The 27,029-nt window shown below is 38.6% G+C and overlaps 1 protein-coding gene across 3 annotated transcripts in view; it reads left to right on the top strand.

Moving 5' to 3' along the window:
• The window catches only part of Etv1 (ETS variant 1), a 94,207-nt gene that overhangs the window by 32,999 nt on the left and 34,179 nt on the right, over positions 1 to 27,029 (top strand). For all 3 annotated transcript variants that reach the window (XM_023709928.1, XM_023709926.1, XM_023709929.1), the window contains 3 exons: positions 13,892 to 14,021; positions 17,264 to 17,452; positions 22,183 to 22,430. In XM_023709928.1, the coding sequence (XP_023565696.1) occupies positions 13,892 to 14,021; positions 17,264 to 17,452; positions 22,183 to 22,430 (567 nt within the window). The remainder of the gene's footprint in view (positions 1 to 13,891; positions 14,022 to 17,263; positions 17,453 to 22,182; positions 22,431 to 27,029) is intronic.

Genomic DNA, 27,029 nt, shown 5'->3' with positions numbered 1-27,029 from the left:
CTCTCTCTCCCTCCCTCCCTCTCTTCCCTTTCTGTTTCTCTCTCTCTCTCTCTCTCTCTCTCTCTCTCTCTCTCTCTCTCACACACACACACACATACATACACACACACACACACACACACTTATGGTGACCCTCCTGCCACACACCCCTGAGTGCTAGGATTATAGGCATGTGCCACTATGCCTTGTTTATATGGTATCTCTTGATGGTTGATTTCATGACCATGGTCCAGTCTATCCAAATGTTTCTTGTGTGGTTTCTTTTATCAGTATTTGGCTTGTTTTTGCATTTTAGGTGAAGGCTAGGCTTATCAGTGAAGACTTGTGGTTTACTATCTTAGTGTTACTGTTGCATCTTAGTTGTTAGAAGTTATGGTTCAAAAATGACAGAGAACAATGCCTAGGGTTTGATCCTGTGGCCAGTCTTTACCTGGAGATCTGCATATCTCCATTTAGCAAGGTTGTCCAGGGTGGCCTTTTTTTTTTGCTGTCCTCCTGCCTGAGCTTCCCAAGTGCTAGGATTATATACCAAGACCAGTTGGGCAGTTCTAAATGTAATAAAGTTAGGCCTTTCCTTTTTTTTTTTTTTTTTTTTTTTTGTGGAACCAGGGATTGAACTCAGGCCCTTGCACTTGCCAGGGAAGCTTATTCCACTGAGCCATGTATGTCCCCAGCCCCTCTAAATGTAATAGAGTTAAATGAAAAATTGTCAACAAGGGTAAAATACTTCGGATGAAAATTATTTTCTAAAAGTGGTGATCTTTTATGGAAACTACGATGATACAAATCAACTTGAAAGGCATATTAAAAAGACATTCCCCAAATTTATTTGGGGATATAAATTATAAATATTGTGTTCCAAAATTATAGTGTTTACTGGTAGGTTTAGATAAAATGCCTTCATAGGTGTTACTCCGCTTAGTATTAATGGCCATAGCAATCGAGGTTGGGTGGCAGATTATTTCTTCAGAAGGTGTTTATTGTCAGGAAAATTGAAAAGTTTCCTTTGTAATTACTCTGTCTTTGTTATTTTGGTGCCCATAAAGTTTTATTTGCACTACTGATAAGTGCCTTTTGGCCTTAGCCAGATGGCTTGCTTGCTTTCGTCTTCGTCGTCTTCTTCTTCTTCTTCTTCTTCTTCTTCTTCTTCTTCTTCTTCTTCTTCTTCTTCTTCTTCTTCTTCTTCATATATTTTAGTAGGAGTCTACAGGGTCTACAGGGCCTCACTATATAGATTGGTTTTGTAGTGATCTGCCTGTTTTCAGCCTCCAAAGTGCTGGGATTACAGGCACGCATCACCATGCCCAGTCTCAATCACTGTCTCAGTGCACCCCACAGGCGGGGCTTGCACAGCTCACTTGGGATCGAACCCGGGCCACTGTGCTCTGCCTAAACAGGTGCTTTAATCCACTGAGCTATTTGTCCAGCCCCATATTTCAGCTTTGACTGTCTATCCATGTAGTCATTTCTGAGCAAGGGGCCAAATGACCAATAAGGTCTGACTTGATCTCAACCCTGTCTTCTTTCTGTGACAGTGACATCAGAACCCTACAAGTGTATTTCAGCATTGTTTCTCCCTTCTGCAGCATGCCATTCTGGTGCCAAAACAGTCAATTTAAGGCTATGCAAATTATAGGCTCCATTCCCTACAGAGTGACAGAAAATTGTGTGAAATGATGAATCAAAAGTGAGGATTCAATAACTGAAAGAAACTAGAAATTTTAAGTAAATAAAGGTCATCGAATTGAAACCTGAAGACCATCTGAGGGAGTAAATATTAAAAGAGATAATGTACAAACCTTTGAAGACATTCAGTAATCATGGAAGTTTGCTAGACTTGTGAGTGTGGTGTTGAGATTTGGGGCTTCAGGGATCCTAGCAGAGCTCCTGTCTTTCTGTGTGCCTTACCGCCTGTCTCTCACCTCCGGGATTACTGGACACCTGGCCAGATCAGGTCAGTGCATGTGGGATGAATTCTACAATTGGAACTGTGCTGTTATAATTTTGAAAATCACATTAATGAGTTCATTTAAATAACTTTGCATCACTGACTATTGTATTGCTTTTAAAATAGTGCTGGAGAAAGTGGGTTGTTTTCATAAAAGTATTTATTTAGGTACTCACTTGTTCTTAGTGAGCAAAACTAACAAATCTTAGCAACTGCTTCTTGGTATCTAATATTATTGCAAAGTGGTAACAGGTATTTTAATACTTGACAGCTCTCTGTGCCCATACGATATTATCTTAATTTTGTTTTGCATATTAGTATGATCTGGTCCATAAAGTACTTAATGTAAAATGTTAGACATTCTGTATTTGTGATTTAATTAAAAGGAGACATAGAGATTATATTCATCACATGTTACTTTTAAACAAGATATCTTTAGCTACTAAATCTGCTACCTTCATCTAGTACAGCCTATTGTTTATGTCTTCTTTTCCTTATTGTGGTACTGAATGTCAATATGTTCACCACTGTCTTCTGAAGGACTAGAGGTCTACGTAGCTTGGTAGGCAAGTGCTATCAAGGGTAGCCCTCTGGAATACTGGTGAGGTGGAGGATAAAGGATAGAGGGAGCCCTTTGGTGTGTTCTTTCTGTGGGAGAGACTGGTCTTCACAGCCCGTCAGTAGTAGGACAGAACACCCTTGGTGTCTGGATGCTGTGTAGGCCCATCTGTCACAGCATTCTTTGGACTTTCTTCATGCTGGACTGAATGCCAGGAAGGGTGGGAGCCTCCAACTTATCCTCAGTTAGGAATAATCACAAATATTGCCCATCCCTTCCCAGATGCCTGTGCTCGATCATTTTAAAGAAATTGCAGAATTGCTAGGCAGAGAACTACTCTTTATTTTTGGAACTTTTGCAGGGTTTAAAGAATAACCCTAGTAAAGCAAAGAGAGACAATTTGAGTACAGAAGGTGTTTTCTATATCCACAAAGGTCATCTTTGGGGATTTATTGACTATAGCAATTTTAGGGAGATGTAGATGTGGATGAGTGTTTTTGATTCAGAAACTTCAATTCAGTTTATTAGATCTGTTTCTCAAATAGCTGCAGCTTGTTCACTTTTGTTCCTGCCAGTTGGATATGAAGTACTGTATGTTTGGGCTCACTGTACAGAACTTGTTTCCAAAAAAATTGTGTCATGCTGCTTTCCATCTACTGGACCAGTAGGGGTAGGAAGATCTGATTTGAAGCCAATGCAGAAAGCAAAACTGATTAGGTTTGGATTGTTCAACATTAGGTTTTCCTTTCCCTGTTCTTACCCCCTTCCAGATGGAGGAACCAGTTTTCCCAGGGCAATTAGACTGAGAAGATGAGGATCATTTAGTACTATAACTGCTGAAGTGCCATTATATTGTCTGGGCTTTAAAATTTAGAAGGATGGGCCAACACATTGTGTATTTGGTCTCTGTATTTTCCAATTAACGATGCTTTTAAAATTAAGAATATAACTTTCTGTCTTTTGATTTTGCTTCTTGTTTTATTAATATGGTAACATCTTCCTTTCCCACATCAAGTGGAAAGTAGGTGGTCTATGTAATCGAGTGGATAGGAGACGTGAAACACCTTTTAAGCCATCAAGTGATTTTAAAGGTCAACTGTATTGCATGCACACCCTTCTAATGTGCATTAGGCACCCTTCCTTCTCAACTGCAGTATTTATCCCTGATTTTACTTTGTTATGATGATGAACAGTCATCATTTTGCACGCCAGCTGCTGTACTCTATTAAGGCACAATGCTGCCCACCATTACTTCCGAGGCACTTGGAGCTTTACGCTTCTTTTGCCAATGGTCTCAGAATTTTATGCCCTTAGATTTTTCTGCCATTGTTCTCCAGTGTGTTCATCAATAAGCAGGTCTTCATATCCAGAAATACATCTTTTTTAAAATTTTATTTTATTCTATTTTATTTCAGAAATACATCTTAGAGCTATGAGGAAAGTTGCTCGGTCTTTGTGTTGAAGAGGGGTCCAGAAAGGGTGCAGAATCTGCCTGTGTTCACACAGCCACCTAGGAGAGTTTGGGCCAGGAGCCTCGGCAGAGGCTACAGGACTCCTAATTGACATGTTCTATCTTTCCTATCAGGCCACACAGCTCTGCCCTCCTGTCAGGATGTTCTTCTCTAACAGGTTGTTGCTCTTTATGTTCAAATTTTTTCTTTATATGTCATTGACAAACATAAAGAGAAATCGGGAAGAGTTAAAACACAAAATATCGTGAAGTAACAGGGTGAAGGCCAGGTGATGTTTCTATCATAAATCACTTCCCTTCCTTGAGTCCTGGGTTAGTAGAACGAGTTGCTTGCACTAAGAATAGTTGTAATGAACATTTTCTGAGTACTTACCACAAGGCTAGTTACGATTCGAGTTCTCACATGTGCCACCTCGCTCAGTTCCCACACAAACCTGACAGAAGAAACTGAGTAACGTGGAATTCTTTTAGCTAAAATATGGGAAAGACGAGATTCAGTCTCCACGGCCTTAACTCCTCTTCTTTTGTTTCTGGGGAGTCTACATCTTCTATCTGTAAAGACTAATGGTTGCGTTGAAAGGAAACAAGCCTAACATCATAAAAGGCTCCCTCTACACTTGACACATAGGGCTTTCTTAAATCTTCTCATAAGGCAGAGACTGTATCATCCTACCTGGCAGATAAGGAAGTGAAACTCAGAGAGGTTAAAGGGCTCATCTCATCTTGTAGATACTAAGTGGGAGTGACAAGATTTAAAACCACATTGATTTCAGTGCCTGCTGGCTTTGCCACTATTTGCTATGGGTTGAGAATGAGTATTTGAGTATCTAAGGCATAAGTGTCAGCGATACTCATATTATTCATCTACAATTAGAGGTGGGAAGGCAGGAAAGACAGCATGTGTAGACACAAGTGTGTCCATCTTCGTGTGGACACTTGCATGCTAGTAACTTTTTAGCTATGTGTTAGGGAAATTATGGTAAGATGCTCATATAGCCTTCAGATAAATAAGCACGGTGAGTTTAGTGCAGGGAATCCTGGGAATAGAGCGAGAGTCAGTGGTTTGGCAAATAGGAAAACCCAGCTCCTGGACAAAGGGACAGCTGATAACGGGCTCAGTCAATGGGTGACCCACTTTTTAAACTGCAAGTGAACCAGTATTGGTGGATAAGGTGCTTCTATTTTTTCTAGAGAAGCCATAAATCTGAATGTTTTTAATCTGGAAAGCCATTTTGAAGTTGAGTTTTAAATCATAACCACTAATTGAATTTGTTTGAAAACACTCCAAACCAAAGAGAATCATTGGCAACCTCCGATGAGGATTACTGGGCCGGTAGAACAGTGAAATCATTGGTCATATATTGATACACTCAAAGTGGTTTATGAGAAGATGAAGGCAGGTCCAAATCTAGAAGAGTTATCCATTTTATTCTGGTCATTAAGATGTTATCTTCTAGTTTTCAATGTGGGGAAAGTTGGATTATGAAGTCCACTTCTGATGAATAACTGTCTCACAGAACCACGCATTCCGTCACCAGCAGGTCCACTGCACAGCCTGTGACTGCAGGCTTCTGATTGTAACTAGGAGCTCTGTCTCAAAGTTGGGATACATGATGCTGGGTGGGAGAGGCATTCCAGTTTCACCTCCCTGGCTTTCCTTCTTTGCTCACTTGTGTCCCTAACATGCTCCTTCAAGAACACTTGAAATACAGAGTCCAGTAGCTGCTATCGACAATAGTTCTGTATTTATAAGAAAAGATTAGAAGAGAGTTGGACGCTGTCTTCTGAGAAATGTGTGACTTTCATCAAACTCATACTGGTTTGCCAAGTGCTCAGGAAGCTCCTGGTAGGTGCCAAGGTTCTTCAGGGATAGGACTCGGGCTTATTGATAACGGTGTGCCTTCCCAGGGAAAGTAGCTCTTTTATCTGTCTTATACTTTGGGTGCCCCTTCTAAAGACTTTTTTGGTACAAAAGTTTCTCAGGCTTGAAGAAACACAGGCTCAGTCCCAAAGAGTTGAACACATCTATTGTGTACTTCAATTTATTTATTTATTTATTTTTATTTTTTATTTTTTAAGCAGAACCGAGGATTGAACTCTGGCCCTTGCGCTTGCCAGGGAAGTGCTTATTCCACTGAGCCAACTCCCCAGCCCTATTTATTTATTTATTGGCTTTTTAGGGAAGTGTTTACAGGGCGTACAAGGTCTCACTACTAGATCAGACTCGTGGTGATCCGCCTGTTTGCAGTCTGCCAAGACCTGGGGTTACAGGCCTGCGACACCAGTCTCAGTCACCATCTCACTGTGCCCAGGAGGTTGGGCCAGTCTGGCAGGCCCAGGGATCAAACCCCTGTGCCTGATTCAGGCCCTTTAGTCTGCTGAGCTATTTGGCTGGTCCCTCTACTTCAATTTAAAAGCACTATGATTCCTAAAAAGGAGAGAGAGCCTGCCTTCTTTTGCCCTTTTCATTACTAGCAAATAACTTGAATGTTGTCAGAATTGCATATAGGGGTGAACTAGTAATAGGTTCTCTGCAGACTGTTAATATTCCTTTAAAAAGTTTGTCATCTTTCTTACAACTGTTCTACTTAAAGAATCTTATTTAAGAAAAAAAATAAATAGCAGCTTGCAGTGCTCTGCTCTATATTCCTGTCTCAGAAATATTATAGGTAAATATATTTCCAGATGCTGCATATAATGGAAAATCATGAAAACTCGAATCAGGGTCCCTGGCCTTATATGTGTTTCAGTTTGCATTTTGATAGCAGTTTAGAAATGTTATCGCTTGTTTTGTCACAGACATAATTCACATCTTTCTCCAGGCACTGTAAACAAGAGAAATGGCTTAATGGCCCCATAAAGGCACTCTGCTGATAGCTGAGATTAGGCTCTTTAGTAATGGATGTCCGTGTGTGTATGTGTGAGTGGTTATGTGTACCTAGCAGGGGTGGGGAAGGCTCGGAGGAGGAAAATGTACTGAGAAGGAATCTTTGAGAGGCTCAGAGGCAGCTCAAGTGCCCGTTGCCTTTCTGTGTCTTAGAAGATGGATTTATACAGTATGTGACACTGTTGTCTTTGTTTGTACACAAGCCTTCCCCTTTGCTTCTTGAATATAACTGAGCATTAATTGAGGCCATTGCCATCCATTTATCACCTGAAATTGAAGTGATATCAACTTCAAGTGAATGCCTTTCATCTACTGGATATATATATATATATATATATATATTTGTATAAAAGGCTTCATGCATTTTTTATGCCATATTTGTATCTGGTCTTAAATAATCTAATTTATGTGCACCATTTACCTTTTCCCTCTTATAGAGATTATTTTCTAAAAAATCTCTTCTTTTGCCAAGTGATTTTTTTAAAAGCACTTTCATGTCCACAGCATGATTTGTTTTGACTTTTTCAGTTATATTTTTTAAAAGGTGTGAAAAATTTTCTATGTTATGTGTCACCCTGGCCTAAGTAAATGCTTTGAAATTCTTCAAAGCTCATAAATTTGTAGTGTTTTAGCCTCAATTTCATGTCATTTTTCATTAGCTGGTTTCTGCAATCCCAGTCAATTGACCACAAAAACTGCATGCCTTGTGGCTATAGAGGTAAACAAAGTGTTAACAGGTGAAAAAGCAGTTTCCTTTATTGGCAAAGTTAAGGGAATTCCACCTGCGCTCCTCTTGGCCCTTTCATGCTTTTTTCCTTTTTTCATTAGAGACCATATTGAGGAGAAAGGATTGGCAGAGCATTCTCTCCATAGGATCGGCCTGTAAATACTTCAGGCTTTGCAGATCAGGTGGTCTTTGCCACTCCTAGATTCAGCCACTGTAGCGCAAAGGAGCTCTGCACTGTGCCGTAATGAGCCGCTTGAGACCCTGTCCCCTCACAGGGCTACTTAGGAAGCAGGAGGGAGGCCGCCCGTGGCCCATGGACTGTAGTGTGCCAAGCCTTGTTCAAGAGCATCATAAAGTAAAATATTCTAAATTACTGCTACAGACCAAAAATGTCAGCCTCAGGATAAGGAGGCTATCATCAGGGCTTTGAATTTCTAGCTAGGTTTCCTTGAGAAACTATAGATTTGCTTCTGGGGCTGGGGAGGTAGCCTGGTAGTCTTATCGCCTGCCTGGCAAGCGCAAGGACCAGAGTTGGATCCCCGGGACCGCATGCGGTGCTGGCCCCAGAACCCTGGGCGCGCTGTACCGGCCACTGAAACCGGGCATGGTGGCACATGCCTGTAATCTCAACACCAGGGAGGCTGTGACAGGAGGATCACTATGAATCTCAAATGAGTAGCGAGACTCTGTATCCAATACATAAATAAATAAATAAATAAATATTGAAAAAATATTTAGGTTTACTTCAGAGGCATAGTTCTATTTACTGAAGAATTAAACCTCAGATGTGTTTCTTTTCTCTGGGTAATTGGCCTGCAGTCACAGAAACTGCTACTCTCTTTCATGGGTAGAATAAGAGCTAAGGAGAAAAGCAAAGCAAAAGGCCAGAGACCAGACAACTTATCACTCTATTTACATTCACTGTCCACATACAGACAGAGATCTTTCCATCACTTGTGACATTTAAGTTGCAATGGTGTAGGGAAGGTTTTAGATGTTGGATAGTAACATTTTTCCTTCAGTAGAATATGAGTAGTGTGAATTTTTAAATGCCTTTGGTCACAGTAATAAACTGAAAGAAGGCAGAATGCCTAAAAGCAAGCAAGTACACTCTGAGAAGTGTTTTCTTTAGAAACAAATGCCAAGAACATATTAATAAGATCATATACATAAATGTAAGGATCACATGCATATGAATTACTCGAAGAATAGAGTTTACCGGCTATATCTTAATTAGCAAACATTTTTAAAGGACTGAATTAAGCTCTAATTGGATGCCTCTCAGCTCTTGATGGTGAGGAGCATGGTTTGCCTTCATCTTCGTTCCGTAGTTCCACATTTCCTTCACCCTTTCTGAATCTGATCCAGGGCACAGCAAATGAACTAATTACTAGAGGAATGAATTCATAAAGAAACATCCCTTGTCATGTTATAGTGATGTGCAGCAAAAAGGAGATTGTGTGTCCAAGTAAGTTTGAGCTGTGTGCTTAATGACTCAAGATTCGTAGCCAACGCTTGGGGCTTGAATTTTTAACCTGCAATAATTTAGTCGAAGGTCCTCAGTCAGACATGATGTTCTGCTCTTTTATGCCTGCACTAGTCAGCTTTCTATAATGGTGACAAATGGCTGGGAAAGTTAACGGAAAAATGATTTGAGTCCATAGTCAGGTGACCCTGTTGCTTGGTTTGCAGCAGATCATGGTGGGAACACAGTGGAGAAGGCTGTTCACCTGTGAGCGCAGGGAAATAACAGGAAAGGGCAAAGCCAGGGCCTGGTTCCTTCTCCCCGACAGGCCCTGTTCCTGTGACTTTAGGATCTGCTGCCTGAATGTTCCACGTCTCTCAGTAGTGTCACGAGCCAAGAGACCAAGAGCGTTCAGATATTGTGCAAAATCCAAACTACAGCAGTGCTTTAAAAAAAAAAAAAAAAAAAAAAAAAAAAAGGCAAAAGTGAGAGTAAATTACTTTGACAAATGGTAAAAATTCAAGTGAAAAACATGATAGTTTTTTGAGAACTTTAAAACATTATGTGAATTTGATTTTTTTTATGTGACACCTAAAGTTCCCTATTAGGATTTCAAGCTAAATCAGTTGGTTAAGTTGGCACTTAAGATTAACTTTCTTAAATTTACAAGAAATCAGCATCTTTATTATCAATATTGATAGAACTTGATTTATATAGGTTATTGTTCATTCTCCAGACTAGCATGTACTGGGCATTTATAACAAATATAATCTCTTTTTAATCTAAGGACACAAGTAATACTCTTATCACCATTTAGGAAATTATTCTCTTGTAAGTGAAGTTTAAATTCATTTTCTCCACTTGTATTTCAAGTATTCCAGTGCAATTTTATAAGTACGCCTTTACCAGCAGCATGTGATGGTACTCTTATCATTGTTGCTCATGCAAAACTAAGGGCATTTCTCCACTCTATCAGAAATATGACAAAATTGTGCCCATTTTTTGAAATGTAGGTGGAAAAAAGAATTGGAAGCAAGATGTCTCATAGTTCAGAGCTCCAACATGAAAATAATTACTAATTTATCATAACAATGGCTACCATAACCCCAAGCAAACTTCTGAATTAACAAGTGGTTAAGTTTATTTTAGAGGTGCATATTTTTAAGTCCTGATATTTTGGAACTCTTCAATTTAACCATTAGAAGAACTCAGTCATCATTAGTTAGACTTAAGATGTGGTTTTTAAAGGTCAAGTTTCCATCAAAGAAAAAATGCAAGACACATCTCCAGAGTGTTCTTTTTTCCTTTCCTCCCAAAGATCTGATTGTGTGGAGGAGTTGCAGATCATAAAAGTTTGCATGGAAAATGTGTTTGAGGAATGCCTGAGAAAGACTGTAGATTTCATAGATAAATTATCTGAATTGTCTGAAGTCAGGGGTAAAGACATAATATCATTTTGAACAATGATTTCTTGGTAAATGAAATGAAGGAGTTAACTCACTTGATTTGATACATGAAGAAGGAAAGATTCACTCTAATTAAAACTACAAACAATGCAGATGCCTGCAGCTCTGTGCTGCAGACCCAGTAAGGATGGTACAGTAAGTGAAATGAAATGTACCTAGCAGCCCCAGCAGCAGGCTGGAGCCGTGTTCAGCAAAAGTAATTTAATTAGTGTTGATCATGACTCCAGATGATGGTGATTTGATAAGGAATAATTTAGTACTTAACAGCCTTTTACATGCACCAACTCCATGTGGGAAGGTAAAGCAAATTGCACAAAATGAATGTGCAGCTTTCACTTGCGCCTGTGCCAATGAGCTGGAAAACCGCCTGTTAGCAGACGCTCAGACTCTCAACCCCCAATGAAATACCCAAAATGCTTTCAACTCAGCCTTCTCTGGTGTGAGTCTCTAGACTACCGCTACTTAAGAATAAACAACAGAAGTCATTTTTGTGACATTAGATCTCCAAGAAGCAGCAAAATAAAATGCTCTAATGTCCTTGTTCAAAAGTTGTAAATCTTCATCCTGGCTTTCTCTTTTATTCTTCATATGTGCAATTAAAAAAAAAAAAAGAATCCTTGCCAACTCAGATTCATTGGCTTATTTACCTGGCTTGTGATGAGGAAAGACACAATCAGCTTTTGGGTCTTACACAGATCAAATATACAAAGAGAGGCTTCAACTGCTGGAACTGGAAAACTCTAGGGCTCTCTAAGTGTTGGCATCCAAAGAAAGGGAAGACATTGCTATATATATTTTTAAGAAGTCCTTTCAAGTGTTAGGCACACTCAAATGCTGTGCACACTAGATTCAGGCATTGAATAGTATCACAGTGGATTCAAAATTTGTACACTTATGAGAATTACCTAGACATTTTTTTTTTTTTTTTTGGCGGAACCAGGGATTGAACTCAGGCTCTTACGCTTGCCAGGGAAGCGCTTATTCCACTGAGCCATCTCCCCGGCCCCTACCTAGACATTTTTATAGCACACAAAATCTCAGTATGCCTGCCCTAGTGGATCAGAATTCCTGGGAGTGGTACATAGTTTGTTATGGCTGCCATCAGTTGAGTAATTTAGCAAGTGAAAATGGGTTGATCAGTCTCTAGTTTCTGGAGGTGAGAGCCCAAAATCAATGTGTGAATAGAGTTCAGAGGAACATGTGTGAGATCTTAGGTCCTGCTTTGCACCTGGCTTTCGGTGATGGGCCGCTTGTCCGTGCTTATCTCTGTCCCTCCTTGGCTTCTAGATTTGCCATGTTCACATGGTGTTTTCTGTGTGCATGTCTCTGTATCCGGCTTTCACCTTTTATAGGGTACCGGTCATGTTAGATTAGGGCCTACCTCAGTAAAGTCATCCGAATTTAATCAGTCTTCTAAACAAGAGCACAGGCTAATCAACAGAAGGCAGTTCTTTCCCACCCACTTACTTTTGCCTGTTTTAAAACTCCTATTACATACACTTTTTGGTGTTTGGCTTCTTTTTTTCAACTTTAGGCCTGTGAGACCGTCTACATTTTTAAATACATTGGTAGGTAATGTGTCCCTTGTGATTTCTACAAAACATTGATTCCATTGTATGCTGATAGATGATTTATCCACCCTCCTACCAATAATATTTTTGAGTCTTTGATCCTTGTTATCATGAATAAAACTTTCATGAAAGTCTTATACATGTCTCTTGATGAACATGTGTATTGCTTTCTTTTGCATATAAACTTTTTGGTGCATTTATTGGATTATAAGGTACCTGTAAAGATTGAACATTTTAGATTCCTTGTGTTTTTTTTTGTTTGTTTTTGTTTTTGTTTTGTTTTGTTTTGCTTTGCTTTTGTTTTTGTTTTTGACTGGGAATCAAACTCAGTATCTTAAACATTTTAAAAATTAAAAGGGCTGGGGAGATGGCTCAGTAGAATAAGCACTTTCCTGGCAAGCGCAAGGGCCTGAGTTTAATCCCTGGTTCCGCAAAAATAAATAAATAAATAAAATTTTGCTTGTGTGGTGGTATATGGCTTTAATTCCAGCATGCAGGAGGCTGAAAAGCAGGAGGACCATGAGTTTGAGCTACATAGTGAATGTGAGGCCGTGCTGGGCTACTACAAAAGAAAACAAAACAAGCAAAAGCCTAAATTCATTCTTGTATCTTTTTCCCCTCTTATTAAAAAAAAAAAGTGAACTTGCCATTAATACTAAAATTTTGATTTTCTGATAGAATCTATAATTTGTTTTTTTTTTTCAATTTCATACTGAAGCATAAAATCATACAAGGAGTTAGATGTTTCCTTCCGAGGGAGATACCAGGGCTTGCATTCCAAGTAGCCACTTTACCACTTGGCTGCATCATTAGCTTTTAAACACTTTTTTTTTTCTTGTATTTTGAGACCTTTGGTAAATTGCTCAATCTGGCCTCAAATCTGCAATCTTTCTATTTTACCCTCTTCAATAGCTGGGATTACAGTTGTGTACTACCATGCCTGGTTGCCCCTTGGTTTTTAAAACTATGAAATATGCGTATTTATATGTAAATAAAATTACTTCTGTAAGTAAACTTAGATTTACATATAAATATGAATCTTTCAAATACACATATTTATTCTAGTCTTCATATTTTATGATATAACCTCTGTATTATAGTAAGCCTGAGTGAACACAAGTAAACCATGACTATACATTATGTCATATGTAAAAGGGAAAATATCACTTGATATAGAAAAATTATTTTATAATAGGTTACATGTAGCAAATAAGTTTCATATGTCTTTCATATTTTGCTTTCACAATTCTGGTAGGCAAGTTTTTTTTATTTTATTTTATAAGTAAACATCATCCTTCAATGTATTGAGTCCTTTGCCAAAATTTCACAAATTTCCTCTAGATCTACATCTGGGTTTTCTCTGTCACAGTCCAGCTGCCCTTTCATTAAACTGTTATAATTGATGCATTTGAGGTGTTTCTTTTCCAATAATGCTTGAAATTATATTCCAGACTTCATCTGATTCTTGACCAAACATATGTCTTTTTTCTCTGTTGTAGTTGTTGGAAATTCTTCTCAAATGTCTTCAAAATTTTTCTTTTTGAAAATTGAGCTTCTAATATTGTTCATATTAGCTAAACAAGTAAAAAGTGACTTGATTTACTTTAAATGAAAATCTGGTCCTATATTTTATTATGCAATACAAGCAGAAAGTAGTATACAGCAAGTCTTTTTGCCCCAGAAATGCATCAAAAGTGCTTTTTGTTACACATGGGAGTTAATGCGAAATGTTAATGACATTTTAAACGAGAGAAGTAACCACATCTAAATTTGGTGGATATTTTTGTTTTCTTTCAGTGGCTTTCCATGGCCTACCACTGAAAATCAAGAAAGAGCCCCACAGCCCATGCTCAGAACTCGGCTCGGCCTGCAGTCAAGAGCAGCCCTTCAAGTTCAGCTATGGAGAAAAGTGCCTGTACAATGTCGGGTGAGGCAGCCATTCTGTGCATATGAAGTAGCGGTTCTTACTGAAGTAAAAGGCCCGACATAACATAACATAAGGTTTCCAGTCCTACTTATGAGTTACATCCTCAGTATGCAACAAGCTAATTAGGTGATGCATTTAGTAGAACACAAAAGAAGCAGTTACTATACAATTACACGCTTTTTTGAATCATTTTAAGGCAATAATTTTCATTCAAATCGTTAGTTGCCTTTCTTCTGTACTGATGCATCTTGGGTTTGCAAAGACGCTCATATTTGGCACAAGCAGCTTTTGAAAGTTTCCATTAGAATGAATGCATTATGCACTTTAGATAGAGACTTGGTAGGAAAAAAAACGAAACATTTGGCAAGCCTGAGAAGTACATTAGTTATCTGACGGGCTTGCGAATGATCTATAAGATGCCTTCATAGACAATTGCAATAAAACCAGAATTTTATAAGACTTAGCAGGGGCTATTATCTATTAAAAAGCTAGTCATTCTGTGATAATAAGGGTGGTGCAGTAAAAGCACATTGTTCATTTGTTCGAAAATTTGATAACATATATGTTCATTAAAAACCCTTCACAGTAAATTGCATGCTTTTACTTTTCATATGGACCTCTAATTGCATAAAGAAAAAGTTGGCTTTGTCTACTGAATATTACTCTCAATTACAGGACAAACTTGGTTCTTAAGTGGAGTTGGTTTGGAAACTTATAAAACTGATTCAAAATATTTGCCATGTTTTATAAGTTATATCAATTAGGCTCATAGTGCATTATGATCCAGAGGCTTTTTCAGTTTCTTCATACATTTATTGCATTCATTCTTAGTATCTAAGAAGGTTCTTGAAATTCAGGTTTGTACCATCTCAGTGCAGCCGACCAATGTGCAGGTATTTTATTGTTATTTGTTCTAGCAAATTTACCTTTTATATTTGCTTTTTGAAGAGATTCACCAGACTCAGAAATTTATGAGCCATCTCAGACGAAACTTCAAAGCTTTTATATGAAAAAGTATCTCATTGCTATGAAGGCACACTGAATTCAGCTAAAAGAATATTGATCGATTTGAATTTTATAGTTTAGTGGGGGTATGTTTTTGGCATTGTTCATAAAGTGCTCTGTTTCCACAGCATGGATATTTAACATACTAAAGAATTTCCAATCAATAAACCAGTTAGATATAAAACTGTCTTTGCATTTCAATACTGATCAGAAATGGGTCCAGGGAGATGGCTCAGTAGAATAAGCACTTCCCTGGCAAGCGCAAGGGCCTGAGTTCAATCCTCAGTTCTGCAAAAAAAAAAAAAAAAAAAAAAAGAAAGGAAAGGTTGATCAGAACAGAGACTGTGAAATCTTGTTGTTCTATATCAGGTATCTGACTTCCAGAAATTAACTATAGAACAATTACCCAAATACTTTGAAACTTTTGGGGATTGGTAAGTCTCACAACAATATATAGTATATGCCATAAATTCTGGCACTTCTAGCTTTTTGAAGACAATATAATTTAATGCAATGTTGTGTAGAGAGAAGAGGCAATACTTAAATTGAAAATATGTCTGCTGATTTTTGATAGAAATGAGACAGGTGAGCCATTTTATAAAAATTATTTGCATTCAGATATAAATGCAAAGGACACAGGTGGAACCAATCCTGAGGGTAAGTACAACTGACTTTGCTTTAAAGCTATTGGGGCCGGGGAGATGGCTCAGTAGAGTAAGTGCTTGCCTGGCAAGTGCAAGGGCCTGAGTTCAAACCCTGATTCCGCAGAAAGAAAGAAAGAGAGAAAGAAAGAAAGAAAAGAAAAGAAAGAAAGAAAGAAAGAAAGAAAGAAAGAAAGAAAGAAAGAAAGAAAAAAGCTATGTACATATATGTAGCATGTACTCTTTCATTTTAACACAGTATTCCTTCATTTGTAAATATTTTTGTATTGATCTTATAAATTATTATATTTATCAAGTTGAAAAAGGAATATTTCTTTTTTAAGAAAAAATAAATATTGGGTACATTTCTTTTTCTTTTTGCAGTCCTGAAGATTGAACCTAGGGCCCTGAATGTACTAGAGAAGCATTCTGCCAATCAGCTACATCCTCAGGCCTTGTTTATTTTAAGATAAGATTTTGCTAAACCACCCAGAATGACCCTGAACTTGTGATCCTCCTGCCTCGGTGTCCCAAGAAGCTGGCATGGCAAGCTTGGGTCATCACCATGCAAAACTTGATTAATATTCTTTTGAAGGAAGCATAACAGTTTCATCTAGAAATGTCCTTTTTGTTCAGACATTTAGGTAAAATCTGTCTTTAGTGAAACAGTGATTACAAAACTTAAATCATATCCCCCAAAGCCACATATAGGAAGCAATTTAAATTCATAATATACAATCAAACTTACTCATCTTATTTTTTGTAAGTTTGAGTGGAAGCTAGACTATGATAATATAATTTCATTCTTAATAGCATTATTTTGTGCTGGTATTTGGAAAAAGTTTAAAGATATCAGAAACATTTTAAATTTTTAATTTAATTTTTTAATTTGTCTCATTAATCTTTATTAGCCTATCTGGAGAAATTAATGTCAAGCATTATTTATTTATTCTAAAATATTTTTAAAAGAAAAACATCACTGCCTTTAAACTCCACCAGAAATAAAGATAAACCCATTAAAGCCTCCTCCTATTGACCTGATGGATAGCTCTTCTCTTAAAATATAATATGAATAAATCTAGCATCAGAACTGTGAGCTCACTGCAGCACTGCATTTACTAAAATACTATCAGAAGTATTTCGTGATTTAAGATTTAAAAGATTCCTCCAACTGGCTCGTGGAATATGCCAAAACTAGGTGAAATGTGGGGACAAACATGATGAACACATAATACACTCATTGAGGCCCAATATTTTATAGAATTAATAAGCACCAATAAAAATACATTTAAAAGAAGATTAAAATACCATTGTTTTCATTGGTAATGATTTTCCTAATACTTAATTATAGCATATGCTTTAAAATGCATACTTCGTATGCACTACCACAAGATTTCTTAGTAATTATTCTACTTTCTGTTCAATAGTATTATGAATCTGAAGTCTACGTATTCTGGGACTAAAAAATAAAAGCATGAAATTTTAATTTCCTGACGTCCTAAATTAAACTATTTTTTCCCTTGGCATGAAAATACATTTTTTAAAAAACAGCTTCAAAACAACCCGAATGTGCTCTTTCCCTTGTGTCCTGGGCAGTGCCTACGATCAGAAGCCACAAGTGGGAATGAGGCCCTCCAGCCCGCCCACGCCGTCCAGCACTCCAGTGTCTCCGCTGCACCATGCATCTCCTCACGCGACTCACACTCCGAAACCTGACCGAGTCTTCCCTGCTCACCTCCCTCCATCGCAGTCCATCCCAGATAACAGCTACCCCATGGATCACAGGTAAGCTGCCGATCCTGCGCTTGCAAAGCCCACTCCTGCCTTCTTGCAGGAAACTGCTATTAGTAATTCTGAAGGCCTGTAGTAGTTTTAAGGTGAGCGTACTAATTTTGCACATCTGTGCAAAATATTTTTAGAAAGAGCTTGCTTTATATATACTTTTAAATAATTTGTGGAGAAGGTCATTTTAAATCGCTCTCTTTATAAACATTTAAATTGGTTGCTAAAATGGAAAATTAATCTATACACTGACATTTGAACATTTCCTTTTCACTTTGCTTGAATTAAATTGCTTCACTTAAACTTTACATCAGATTATCCCATTTCTGTGAGCATATGTGTGTACTTGTTCTGTAAAGCTAGGAGACTAATTTTAGTAGGTGGCTTATGGAATTGGGTTCTTTACCTTAGGTTGAATGATGTGTGTGTGTGTGTGTGTGTGTGTGTGTGTGTGTGTGTATAAATATATAACTTTCTTTATTATAGCAATTTACTGGCCTTTCTAAGTGACATCTTTAGTGATATGTAATATCACTAAACCCATGACCTTGGACATTGAGAATATACAGATAAAGAGTTAATATGTTGCACAAATGAGCAAGATAAGAGTCAGAGTACAGAACCAGAGACAACAAGGTAGCATAGCATTGTTGACTCTTGGAAATGAAGAAATTCATCTTTACATAAATTATTGGAAGAATTCTAAAGGCTCTAACATACTGCCTCAAGATATGACTTAAAATACAAGTTGTTAACAGTCAGCAAAATGCCTTCTCCCTTTCTTTCTTTCTTTCTTTCTTTCTTTCTTTCTTTCTTTCTTTCTTTCTTTTCTTTTTTTTTTCCTTTTTCTTTTTCTGTATTTGGGACAGGGTCTACAGAGTCTCACTACACAGCTTCGGCTCCTAGTGATCCTCCTATTTTCAGCCTCCCAAGTGCTGAGCTTACAGGTGCACACCACCACGCCCAGTCTTGATTGCCTTCTCAGTGCACCCTACCAGCTGGGCCCGCATGGCATACTGGGGATAGAGCCACTGCACTCTGTCTAAGTAGGCACTTTAGTCCACTGAGCTATCAGGAGGGACTTCCCTTCTCCCTTTCCATATTCCAACCACTAGTGTTCTAATAAATGTTCAACAACAGACTAAACAGGAGAAAATCATGCTGGTCTTACCTGTAGCATTTGCTGGATTGGTGATATAAAACTGACCCAGGGGTGACCATGAGCTGTCACTGGGACTACTAAGTGCCATCATCCACTACTGTATCTTACCAATGTAGGAGTTACAACCCCAAGAGCATAATTAATTCTGAAGTAAAATAAACAGAAGGTGATGAGTTTTGAGTTTGCATTCCCTTTGTTTTTAATATATTTAATTGTGGAGTTATATAATTCACTTTTTTGTGCTAGTGCTTACACTTGGCTCAAAGAATCCCTGAACATTTAACCACACATCAGAAGCATTACTGTCTCTGATGCATACCTGTCAAATAACTTAGCCCAAAGAATCCTGGAGGTCAGCAAATGAAAGCAGAGACATGGCCCAGGAAATGTTCTAGATAGAAGGGAGCCCTCAGATCTGTTTCTGGTTGATTTAACGGACCCTGTTTCAAAATCAGGATCTCTTACCAAGAACGGAGGCACATGCCTATCATCCAAGCTCTTGGGAGGCTGAGGCAGAAGGGCCACTGTGAATTCGAGGTCAACCTGGATTACATTGTGAGACCCTGTGTCAGAAAACAAAAAGAAAAAAGAAATTCAGGAGGGTGTGTGTGTGTGTGTGTGTGTGTGTGTGTGTGTGTATAAAGGAGTATGGCAAAAGCCTTATTTCCAGCATGAACCTCTACCATGTCTTTTCTAACTTTGTTTCCACCCCTAAGTCCTCTGGTGCTTTAGTTATTGGATGTTTCCTATTTTCTTTCCTTTCTCACCCCACAGATTTGCATCTTTGTCAGGGAGGAACGGAATGCACATCTGTGTAAACAGTTTTGTAAATACAGACGAAAGCATGCGTAGCGCAGGGTGGGTCACTAAACAGGCACGCACTGTGTAGGGCCAGAAGGAGAAGAGTGTATGAACAAAGAGAGTGTTCCTTTCAGTAACTACCCAGAGTTCTCCATGACCGAGACCCTCCTACTTCGGAAGAGTGCTGCGATTTCAGTGATATCATTTGCTTCTTGGGCAGCCTGGTTATTTCTTGGGGCAGGTGACTGCTGAGTAAGCAGTGTGCCTGTTTTTAGGTGACCTAACTTGAAATCCTTCAGCCAAATCCATTTTAGTGTCTCAACTTGAAGTCAGTTATTTGAGACTGAGAACAGCTGGCCCGGAATGGCAAGAGGGTAGCTCGGGGTCTTTTCCCACTGCCCCCCACTGTGTGCTGGGGGCAGTACCAGCTGGCCCATCCCGGGAAAATCTCTGAAGCCGTATGTTTCTGAGGAGGGTTTCTTAGAGGGTTTTGGCCAACAAATGACAACGCTTTGGTTATAAAAGGCAAATCTGCTCCAGGAACAGATCCTCCCAGAGAGCCCCCTCCAGCCCGGCACCCCGCCTCTCCCTGGGAACGCTCTTGGCCAACTGGCCTGTGGTCTGCTTCCTTTCCTCAGCCTCGCTCCCCTCCTTAAGCCAGCCCCCTGGCACCTTTTCCTGGACCCACTGTGCAAGAGCCCTGTCTCTCTTCCCCTCTGCCCCTAATCCCCGCCATTTCTACCTTGCTTTTCATTACCCAGGAGTTCACTGACATGCTCTCCTTATCCATGAACTTTCTTCCAAGTATTTTGTTTCTCTTTCTCTTTTCTTTCTTTCTTGTATGGTATATTGAGCCTCACCTTGAGCTACCATCTATAGTCCCTTTTATTTATTTTTTTATTGTGAGACCTCATCTCGCTAAGTTGGTATATTTTGCAGGGTTGGCTTGAACTGTGATCCTCCAGCCTCAGCCTCCCAAGCTGCTGGGATAATAGGAGTGGGCCACCATGCCTGGCCCAGAAGCTTCTTCAGTTCCTTTGTCATAGCCATTCATTGGTCACTGGCTTACAATAATCGCATCAAAATGTGCAACCTTTCATAAAATGAACAATGCCATCCCCAGCAAGTAACAACTGAAATCAGGTCAATTCATATAAACAAATGGCTTGATTCTTTACAAAGCTCTCAGTACAAGCATTATTAACTTCCTTTTAAGGCTTCACAAGTGAGCCAGTTTCTTATTTTATCTTCAGGTTACAATTTTCTGATTCATTCCTTGACAGTTCTTAATGATAATCTCTGATTCTTTTTTTGGCTAATGAAATAAGCAAGAGAAAGGAAATGAATGCAGTGCCAGCCAGCCTGTTTTGCAGTACCCGAGTTTCTAAGTTTATTTTCTGCAGGTGTAGGGAGCATCTTAGTGTTTCCTGTGGCGGCCGGTGAGCCAAGGGTTAAGGCAGAGGACGGCGTGTTCTTAGAAATGCTGCAGCAATTGCTTGGCATTCTTTAGCTTTTACCTTATTTTCATTTAACATTACTGAAATTAAATGCTAACTTTGCAAATTAAAGTCTCAGGAATGCTTTTAGATGGGGAAGGGGGGTTGATAGGTTTATATTTGCTCATAGATATGTTTTATGGGTTATTTTTAAGCACTCCTGGGGCATTTTTAGAACACTTTTAAATCTTTAATTAATCCACATCTTTGTGGTGGGTCAATGATATTGTGGATGAGAAACACAGAAGAGAAGGATATGTGATCAGCCAATCATTACAAAGAATAACCAAGAAAGGCTCACAGGACTCACGTTCGGCCTTCTACCAAAGCCTCGGAGATTCTTGCTGGTCCACAGACGTGCCCCAAGTCTGGGCAATGCACAGCTGCCCCTTGGGTGGTCACTGCATATTGATGCTTATTTGTATCAATTTGACAGTTTGTTTGAATGTATTGGAAGCCAACATCTCTGTTGCTGTGTAATAGGAAAGAAATAGCCCTTGAATTAAATTCTTGGATTTAAGTTTGTATAATACAAAGCTTTATTTCTCACTGAGACCCTATTTGTTCATTTATTTAGTACCAGGGATGGAACTCAGGACCTTGCCCTTGTCAGGCAGGTACTTAAGCCACTGAGCTATCTCCCTGGCTCTTATTTCTCACTAGAACACAGTGTTAATTGTGACATTATTAAGGCATTCAATGACTTACCTATATTCAAAGAGAATCACTGCAAAAGCACTGGTTTTTTTTTTTTTTCTTTAACTAGCAGTCCTGGAAGAAAACTCATTTTATAGGTTTTTGTTTACCTGCTTCGTGATTAATTTCATAAAAGAATTAGGAGCTAGAGGGTACAGTTTGAGAACAAACTGTGTTTTTCCTGCTTTGCTTTTTGTATTTTGTGATTGAAGAATCTTTTTCTTGTGGAAAAGTATATAAATGTCCAAACTGACTTAAAATTGGGCAATTGGGCTCTTAGGGGCCATATTGACTTAGGAAGGTCCTTGTGTCATTACTCACAGGACACCTTTACACTGGCACATGTTGAAATAGTGGTTATGAGCAGTGAGCAATAGGTTAGAAGGGGGACCTAAGCCATCCTACAATCAAGAAATATCGTGCTACCGACCTAGGACAGAGGCATCTAGTAGTCATTAAATATTTACACTCCGGCTCCATTGGTATTATGTTCATTGACTAAGTAGTAAAAATTGTAGCAGCATTTTAAAGAATATCCTGTTACCATTTCAACTGAAACACGTTCTCTTCTTCCCCAGATTTCGCCGCCAGCTCTCTGAACCCTGTAATTCCTTTCCTCCTTTGCCGACAATGCCACGGGAAGGACGTCCTATGTACCAACGCCAGATGTCTGAGCCAAACATCCCCTTCCCGCCACAAGGCTTTAAGCAAGAGTACCATGACCCAGTATACGAACACAACACCATGGTTGGTGGTGCGGCCAGCCAAAGCTTCCCCCCACCTCTGATGATAAAACAGGAGCCCAGAGATTTTGCATACGATTCAGGTAGGCCCATGCTTTGATTTAATTATGTCACATAGCTTTCACCCTCCCCTGTCCATTTGTTCTCTGTTGTTTTCTGGCTGCGCAGCTCCTGACTTTGTTTTTAAAGTGGAATCTTTCTGGTTTTTTAACCTGTGGTTGAAACTTTCTTTATATGTGAAAGGTTAGACAATCAAATCATTTTGCCATGAGCCAATATCTGGAAACAAAGCCATTCAAATGAAAAGTGTGATTTGCACAATTATGCACTTACATGTGAATTTATAATCCAAGAGGGCTAAAAGTACATTAGGAAATATTTCAGAAGTGGTTGTTCAGGTTTTCTTGATTCTATGATTGCTTTCCTCCATTGTTGCTACTTTGGTGCTATTTAAAAACTATGTTTATGCAAAGTAATATTCCTCTACACTGGTTAAAATAAATTATTAGGGTCAAAGATTCCCAGGGTTCCTAAGTAAGAATTCTTACATATTAGAACAGAAATAGCAAAATACAGACACATGGTTCTTTCCTACCACTCAGCTTTGTCTCACTGAGCTAGACACTACTGCAAAGTGTGGTCTGTCGAGGCGAGGGGCTTCCTGAAAGCAAGAAGGGCTTAAAATTGATTCCAAATGTTACAACCAGTTTGCCAACATTTAATTTTAAAACTTTAGAAAAATTACTAAACTCATCTCCACCGAGATTTTTCCTGCTATAATATGGGAAATCAGTACATCTGCTCTCTTTCCCCCTCCTCAGGTAATTTTTTTAAATGGATGGAGTAAGAACTAATGTTTATGAGGAGGGAAACTGGTACATCTAATTATTATCGTTATTGCAACCACAGACAACAGATAGCTGTGGACATGGAAGTATTTGAGAGCAGTGTTATAGTGTTATTCTCTTTAGTCTGGATGCAAAGGTACAGGCATTCTTTAGGAAGGGACTCTTGCTTTTGTAGGACAATAAAATGGCACCCTATAACAGGGACTTTCTCTCCCACCATCCTTAGCACCCTTCTTCACTGAGTATAAGTTCAAAGAATTAAGGGGAATAATGGCCCCCCAGACCCACAGCCCAGCTGTGTTGAGTCCACTTGAGCAGGTCATGAGACCTTGCTTTCTGAGGGTGGAACGTATTACTTTTGCTTGTACCGTAGGATTGTTCATGAGGCAGCTGTGTGTGAGAGGATGAGGCTGAGCTTGGACGTGCCCTCAAGGTTAGGTGTGAGGTCTCCACTGTGCAGTATGACACTGGGTTGAGAAATGGGGCAACGGGAATGAGGCCTGGATGTTGGCTTGCTCCATAGCGTTCTCTTAGAGGTGAATCCCAAGCAGTTCCCTCAAGTGCTAAGTTCGATCTGGCTTTCTGAGTTGTATCACCACGCCACATTTTTAAGATGGAGAAATGGGCCAGTGAGATAGCTCAGTAGACTAAGCGCCTGCTTTGGCAGCTCAGGGAATAGGGTTTGGTCCTCAGTTCCACATGACACACCAGCCCTGCCCCACAGCCACGCTGAACTGACCACCAGATCTGGGCATGGTGGTGCATGCCTGTAATCCCAGCACTGGGGTGGTTGAAAACAGGAGGATTACACCAGGAGTCTGAGCTGTGTAGCAAGACCCTGTACCAAATACATGAATGAAAAATAAATAAATACATAAAACAAATAAAATGAGTATTTATTTAAAAAAATGGAGAGAACAGAATATATTTATCAGTTTGTGTGACTGACTTATAATTTAAGATTTTTAAATATATGGCATAAGAGCCTTTATTTCAACTTTTGCCCACAGTCTGCAGATTGGGGCTGATCTAGAATTTTCTCTTAGAGGCTTCGTTTCAGAACTTTTTTTCTATTTGCCCATTGATATCCATGTTAAGATTATGCAAGTTAATTCATCTCTATTATGTATAGAACACACTTGTATTTGTAGGTTTCAAATCCTTTTCACGAACTTACCCTTGTCTTACAAACTATAGGTTAATGTATCACAGATTTCAAATTCATTCAGTGTCTCAAGGTGTACAATACATGGATATGGTGTAAATTAGCCCAGATAATCACCCATCGGGACTTACACAGCATGGCATTTAAACAGCTTATGTGTTTTTAAACTTTTATATGAGTAATATGAAAACATAACATTAAAACGTGACCCTTTTGTGTGATTTGCTTTCTCCTTATCGTATATTTATGTGACATGTCTGATTATATGTAGCATTGAGCATTTACAACTTTTTTTGAGATGGGAATCAAACAGGATACGTAAGGATTCTAATGAGATCAAAACAGAGCAGCTGGCACTGTAAGAGTTAATTGCAGCTTTTGCAGCCATGTGCACTGTGGACCTCAGAACTTGTCACTGTGTGATCCTCAAAGCAGAGACTCTAATCACTCAGAAGCTTGAAAGCAAGGTCTTGCATCCTGTTTTAAAGAATAGTAAGGTGTCTTTTCTAAGGGTGCCATTTATTTTGCAAATGTCTTGGAAAACACTTGTTGAATAGTTGAGGAGCTATTACCTTATGGTATTTTCTTCCATATATATATATATATATATATATATATATATTTATTTATTTATTTATTTATTTTTTTTGTGGGACCGGGGATTGAACTCAGGCCCTTGCGCTTGCCAGGGAAGCACTTATTCCACTGAGCCATCTCCCCGGCCCCTCTAATTATATTTTAAATCACTGATATACCACAGTTTTGAATTAAAATTTCAAAATTGCTAATAAGCCTCATTTTGTTATTTGAATAGGTAAATGGTAAAGGTGAAGCTTTTGCATTTGATTTAAAATAAATGTAGTGACTCTTAGTCTAGGCCTGTGAATTTTTTTTATTCTTTTTAAAACAAAAATAGGGACAAGAAAAATAATTAATCTTGTTTCAAAATACATTTTACTTGCCGCCAAACTACTGCTTTGAAATCAACACCTCTAACTTTGTTCTATATTGTAGTTGACATTTATGATCTCTAATTATTTTGTTTTGTCTTAATTACTTCTTTTATCCTTGGTGAGAGTGTAGTAAATAACCTTTTAATAGATCAAATGCATTTATAACTGAAACCTTGATACACTTTTGCTTACTGGTGTTGAACAAACAGCATATTAGGAAATATTTTATGTGTGGTTTAAAAACATTACAGAAAAATGTTTTCTAGGTTACTTAACTCAGTATCTGTGCTCCAAATGTTAACCTTTCAGAAAGCCTTGGAGGATTCTATTACTTAATTCAATATACCATAAATGTTATGACAATAAAAGATGGCTTGTAAGGGAGAAGGCAGCATGATTGTGCTCTAATAAAGCCTGACATTAATTATGACATGGGAAATGGAAGGTCTATTAGTTATAATTATAATTACAGGAATGCAATTTCAACTGCCGAATATTTAAGATAAAAAATTCAAAATATTATGTTAGTAGAGGAGATAATATTTTTTCAGAGACAAGAAAAAGCCTTTCATCAGAAGACAGAGAGGACTTAAGAAATAGTTATTTTTGTGTTTGGCTGTTTGGTTGGTGAGACAGTGTCTCCCTATGTAGGTCAGGCTGACGTTAAACTCATAGGCCTCTACCTGTCTTGGCCTCCTGAATCCTGGGGTTAGGGACGTGCACCACCACGTGTGGCAAAAAGTAGTCCAACTTGGTGAGCTAAAGAACCAGTGTGGTGAGCCAATACAGTGGCATCATGATTGTGCTGCTGTGTCATACCATAAAGTCCAGCGTGACATGCCACTGTCACAGCATTCTCTCTTCCAGCCTCACGGTGCTCCAGAAAGTGCACATGTGTCTCATGTTTGTTGGTTGGCTTGCCCAAGTCCAACAGGATAATTTTGTTCTTTCTTCTTTTCCCTCTGTAGTCAAGTGGCCACATAAAGTGAAATCTGTATTGAGAGATTTATTTGGAGCACTTTACACAAAGCCCCTTATATCAGATTTTCATAGATCAATAGCTATTTTCTCATTTTCATCTCATGTTGAAGGTTTTGAAGGCTTAGAAAGTCTGACAAAGCAGATATTTTAGTGTTTGTAACAACGTATTTTATTGGAGTTGTGTGTGTTGGTTGGTTACTACTATTTTATTCTGTTTCCTTTGATTTCATTTTCTGAGAGCTTAGAACATTTTTAGGGGGCTGTGGGAACCTAAAACTAAAACTCTGACTGAAAAATATTGACATGAAATTTTCATATACTTTGATTAGATAATTTACTCTCAGGAATTGCTGCTGTGAAATAGTGAGAGATACCCAGTGAATGCTCGGGAGAAGCAGAGTGAAATATTCTTAGAATTCATAGAATGGTGAAATAAGTTATGACTACTAGTGATAGAAATATTCCCTAGTCTGTAGAAGTCAGTTAAATTTCTTTATTAATGAAATAAGACTACTGAGGTGAAAATAAAAGGTATGTAAGGCATGATTACAAAGAAAGAGTCAGTACAGATTAATGGTGTAGTAGGGAATTGTGTGTTTTTTTTTTTTTGAAGTGCTTTTTATTTTACTACTTTGATGGGGCCGGGGAGATGGCTCAGTGGAAAAAGTGCTTCCCTGGCAAGAGCAAGGGCATGAGTTCAAACCCTGGTTCTGCCAAAAAATAAAAAATAAATAA

This window comes from Octodon degus, unplaced genomic scaffold (genome assembly GCF_000260255.1).
Source record: "Octodon degus isolate 3935 unplaced genomic scaffold, OctDeg1.0 scaffold00015, whole genome shotgun sequence".
Taxonomy (NCBI): domain Eukaryota; kingdom Metazoa; phylum Chordata; class Mammalia; order Rodentia; family Octodontidae; genus Octodon; species Octodon degus.
The sequence above is the reverse complement of the archived record's forward strand: the minus strand, read 5'-3'. Positions and strand labels throughout refer to the sequence as shown.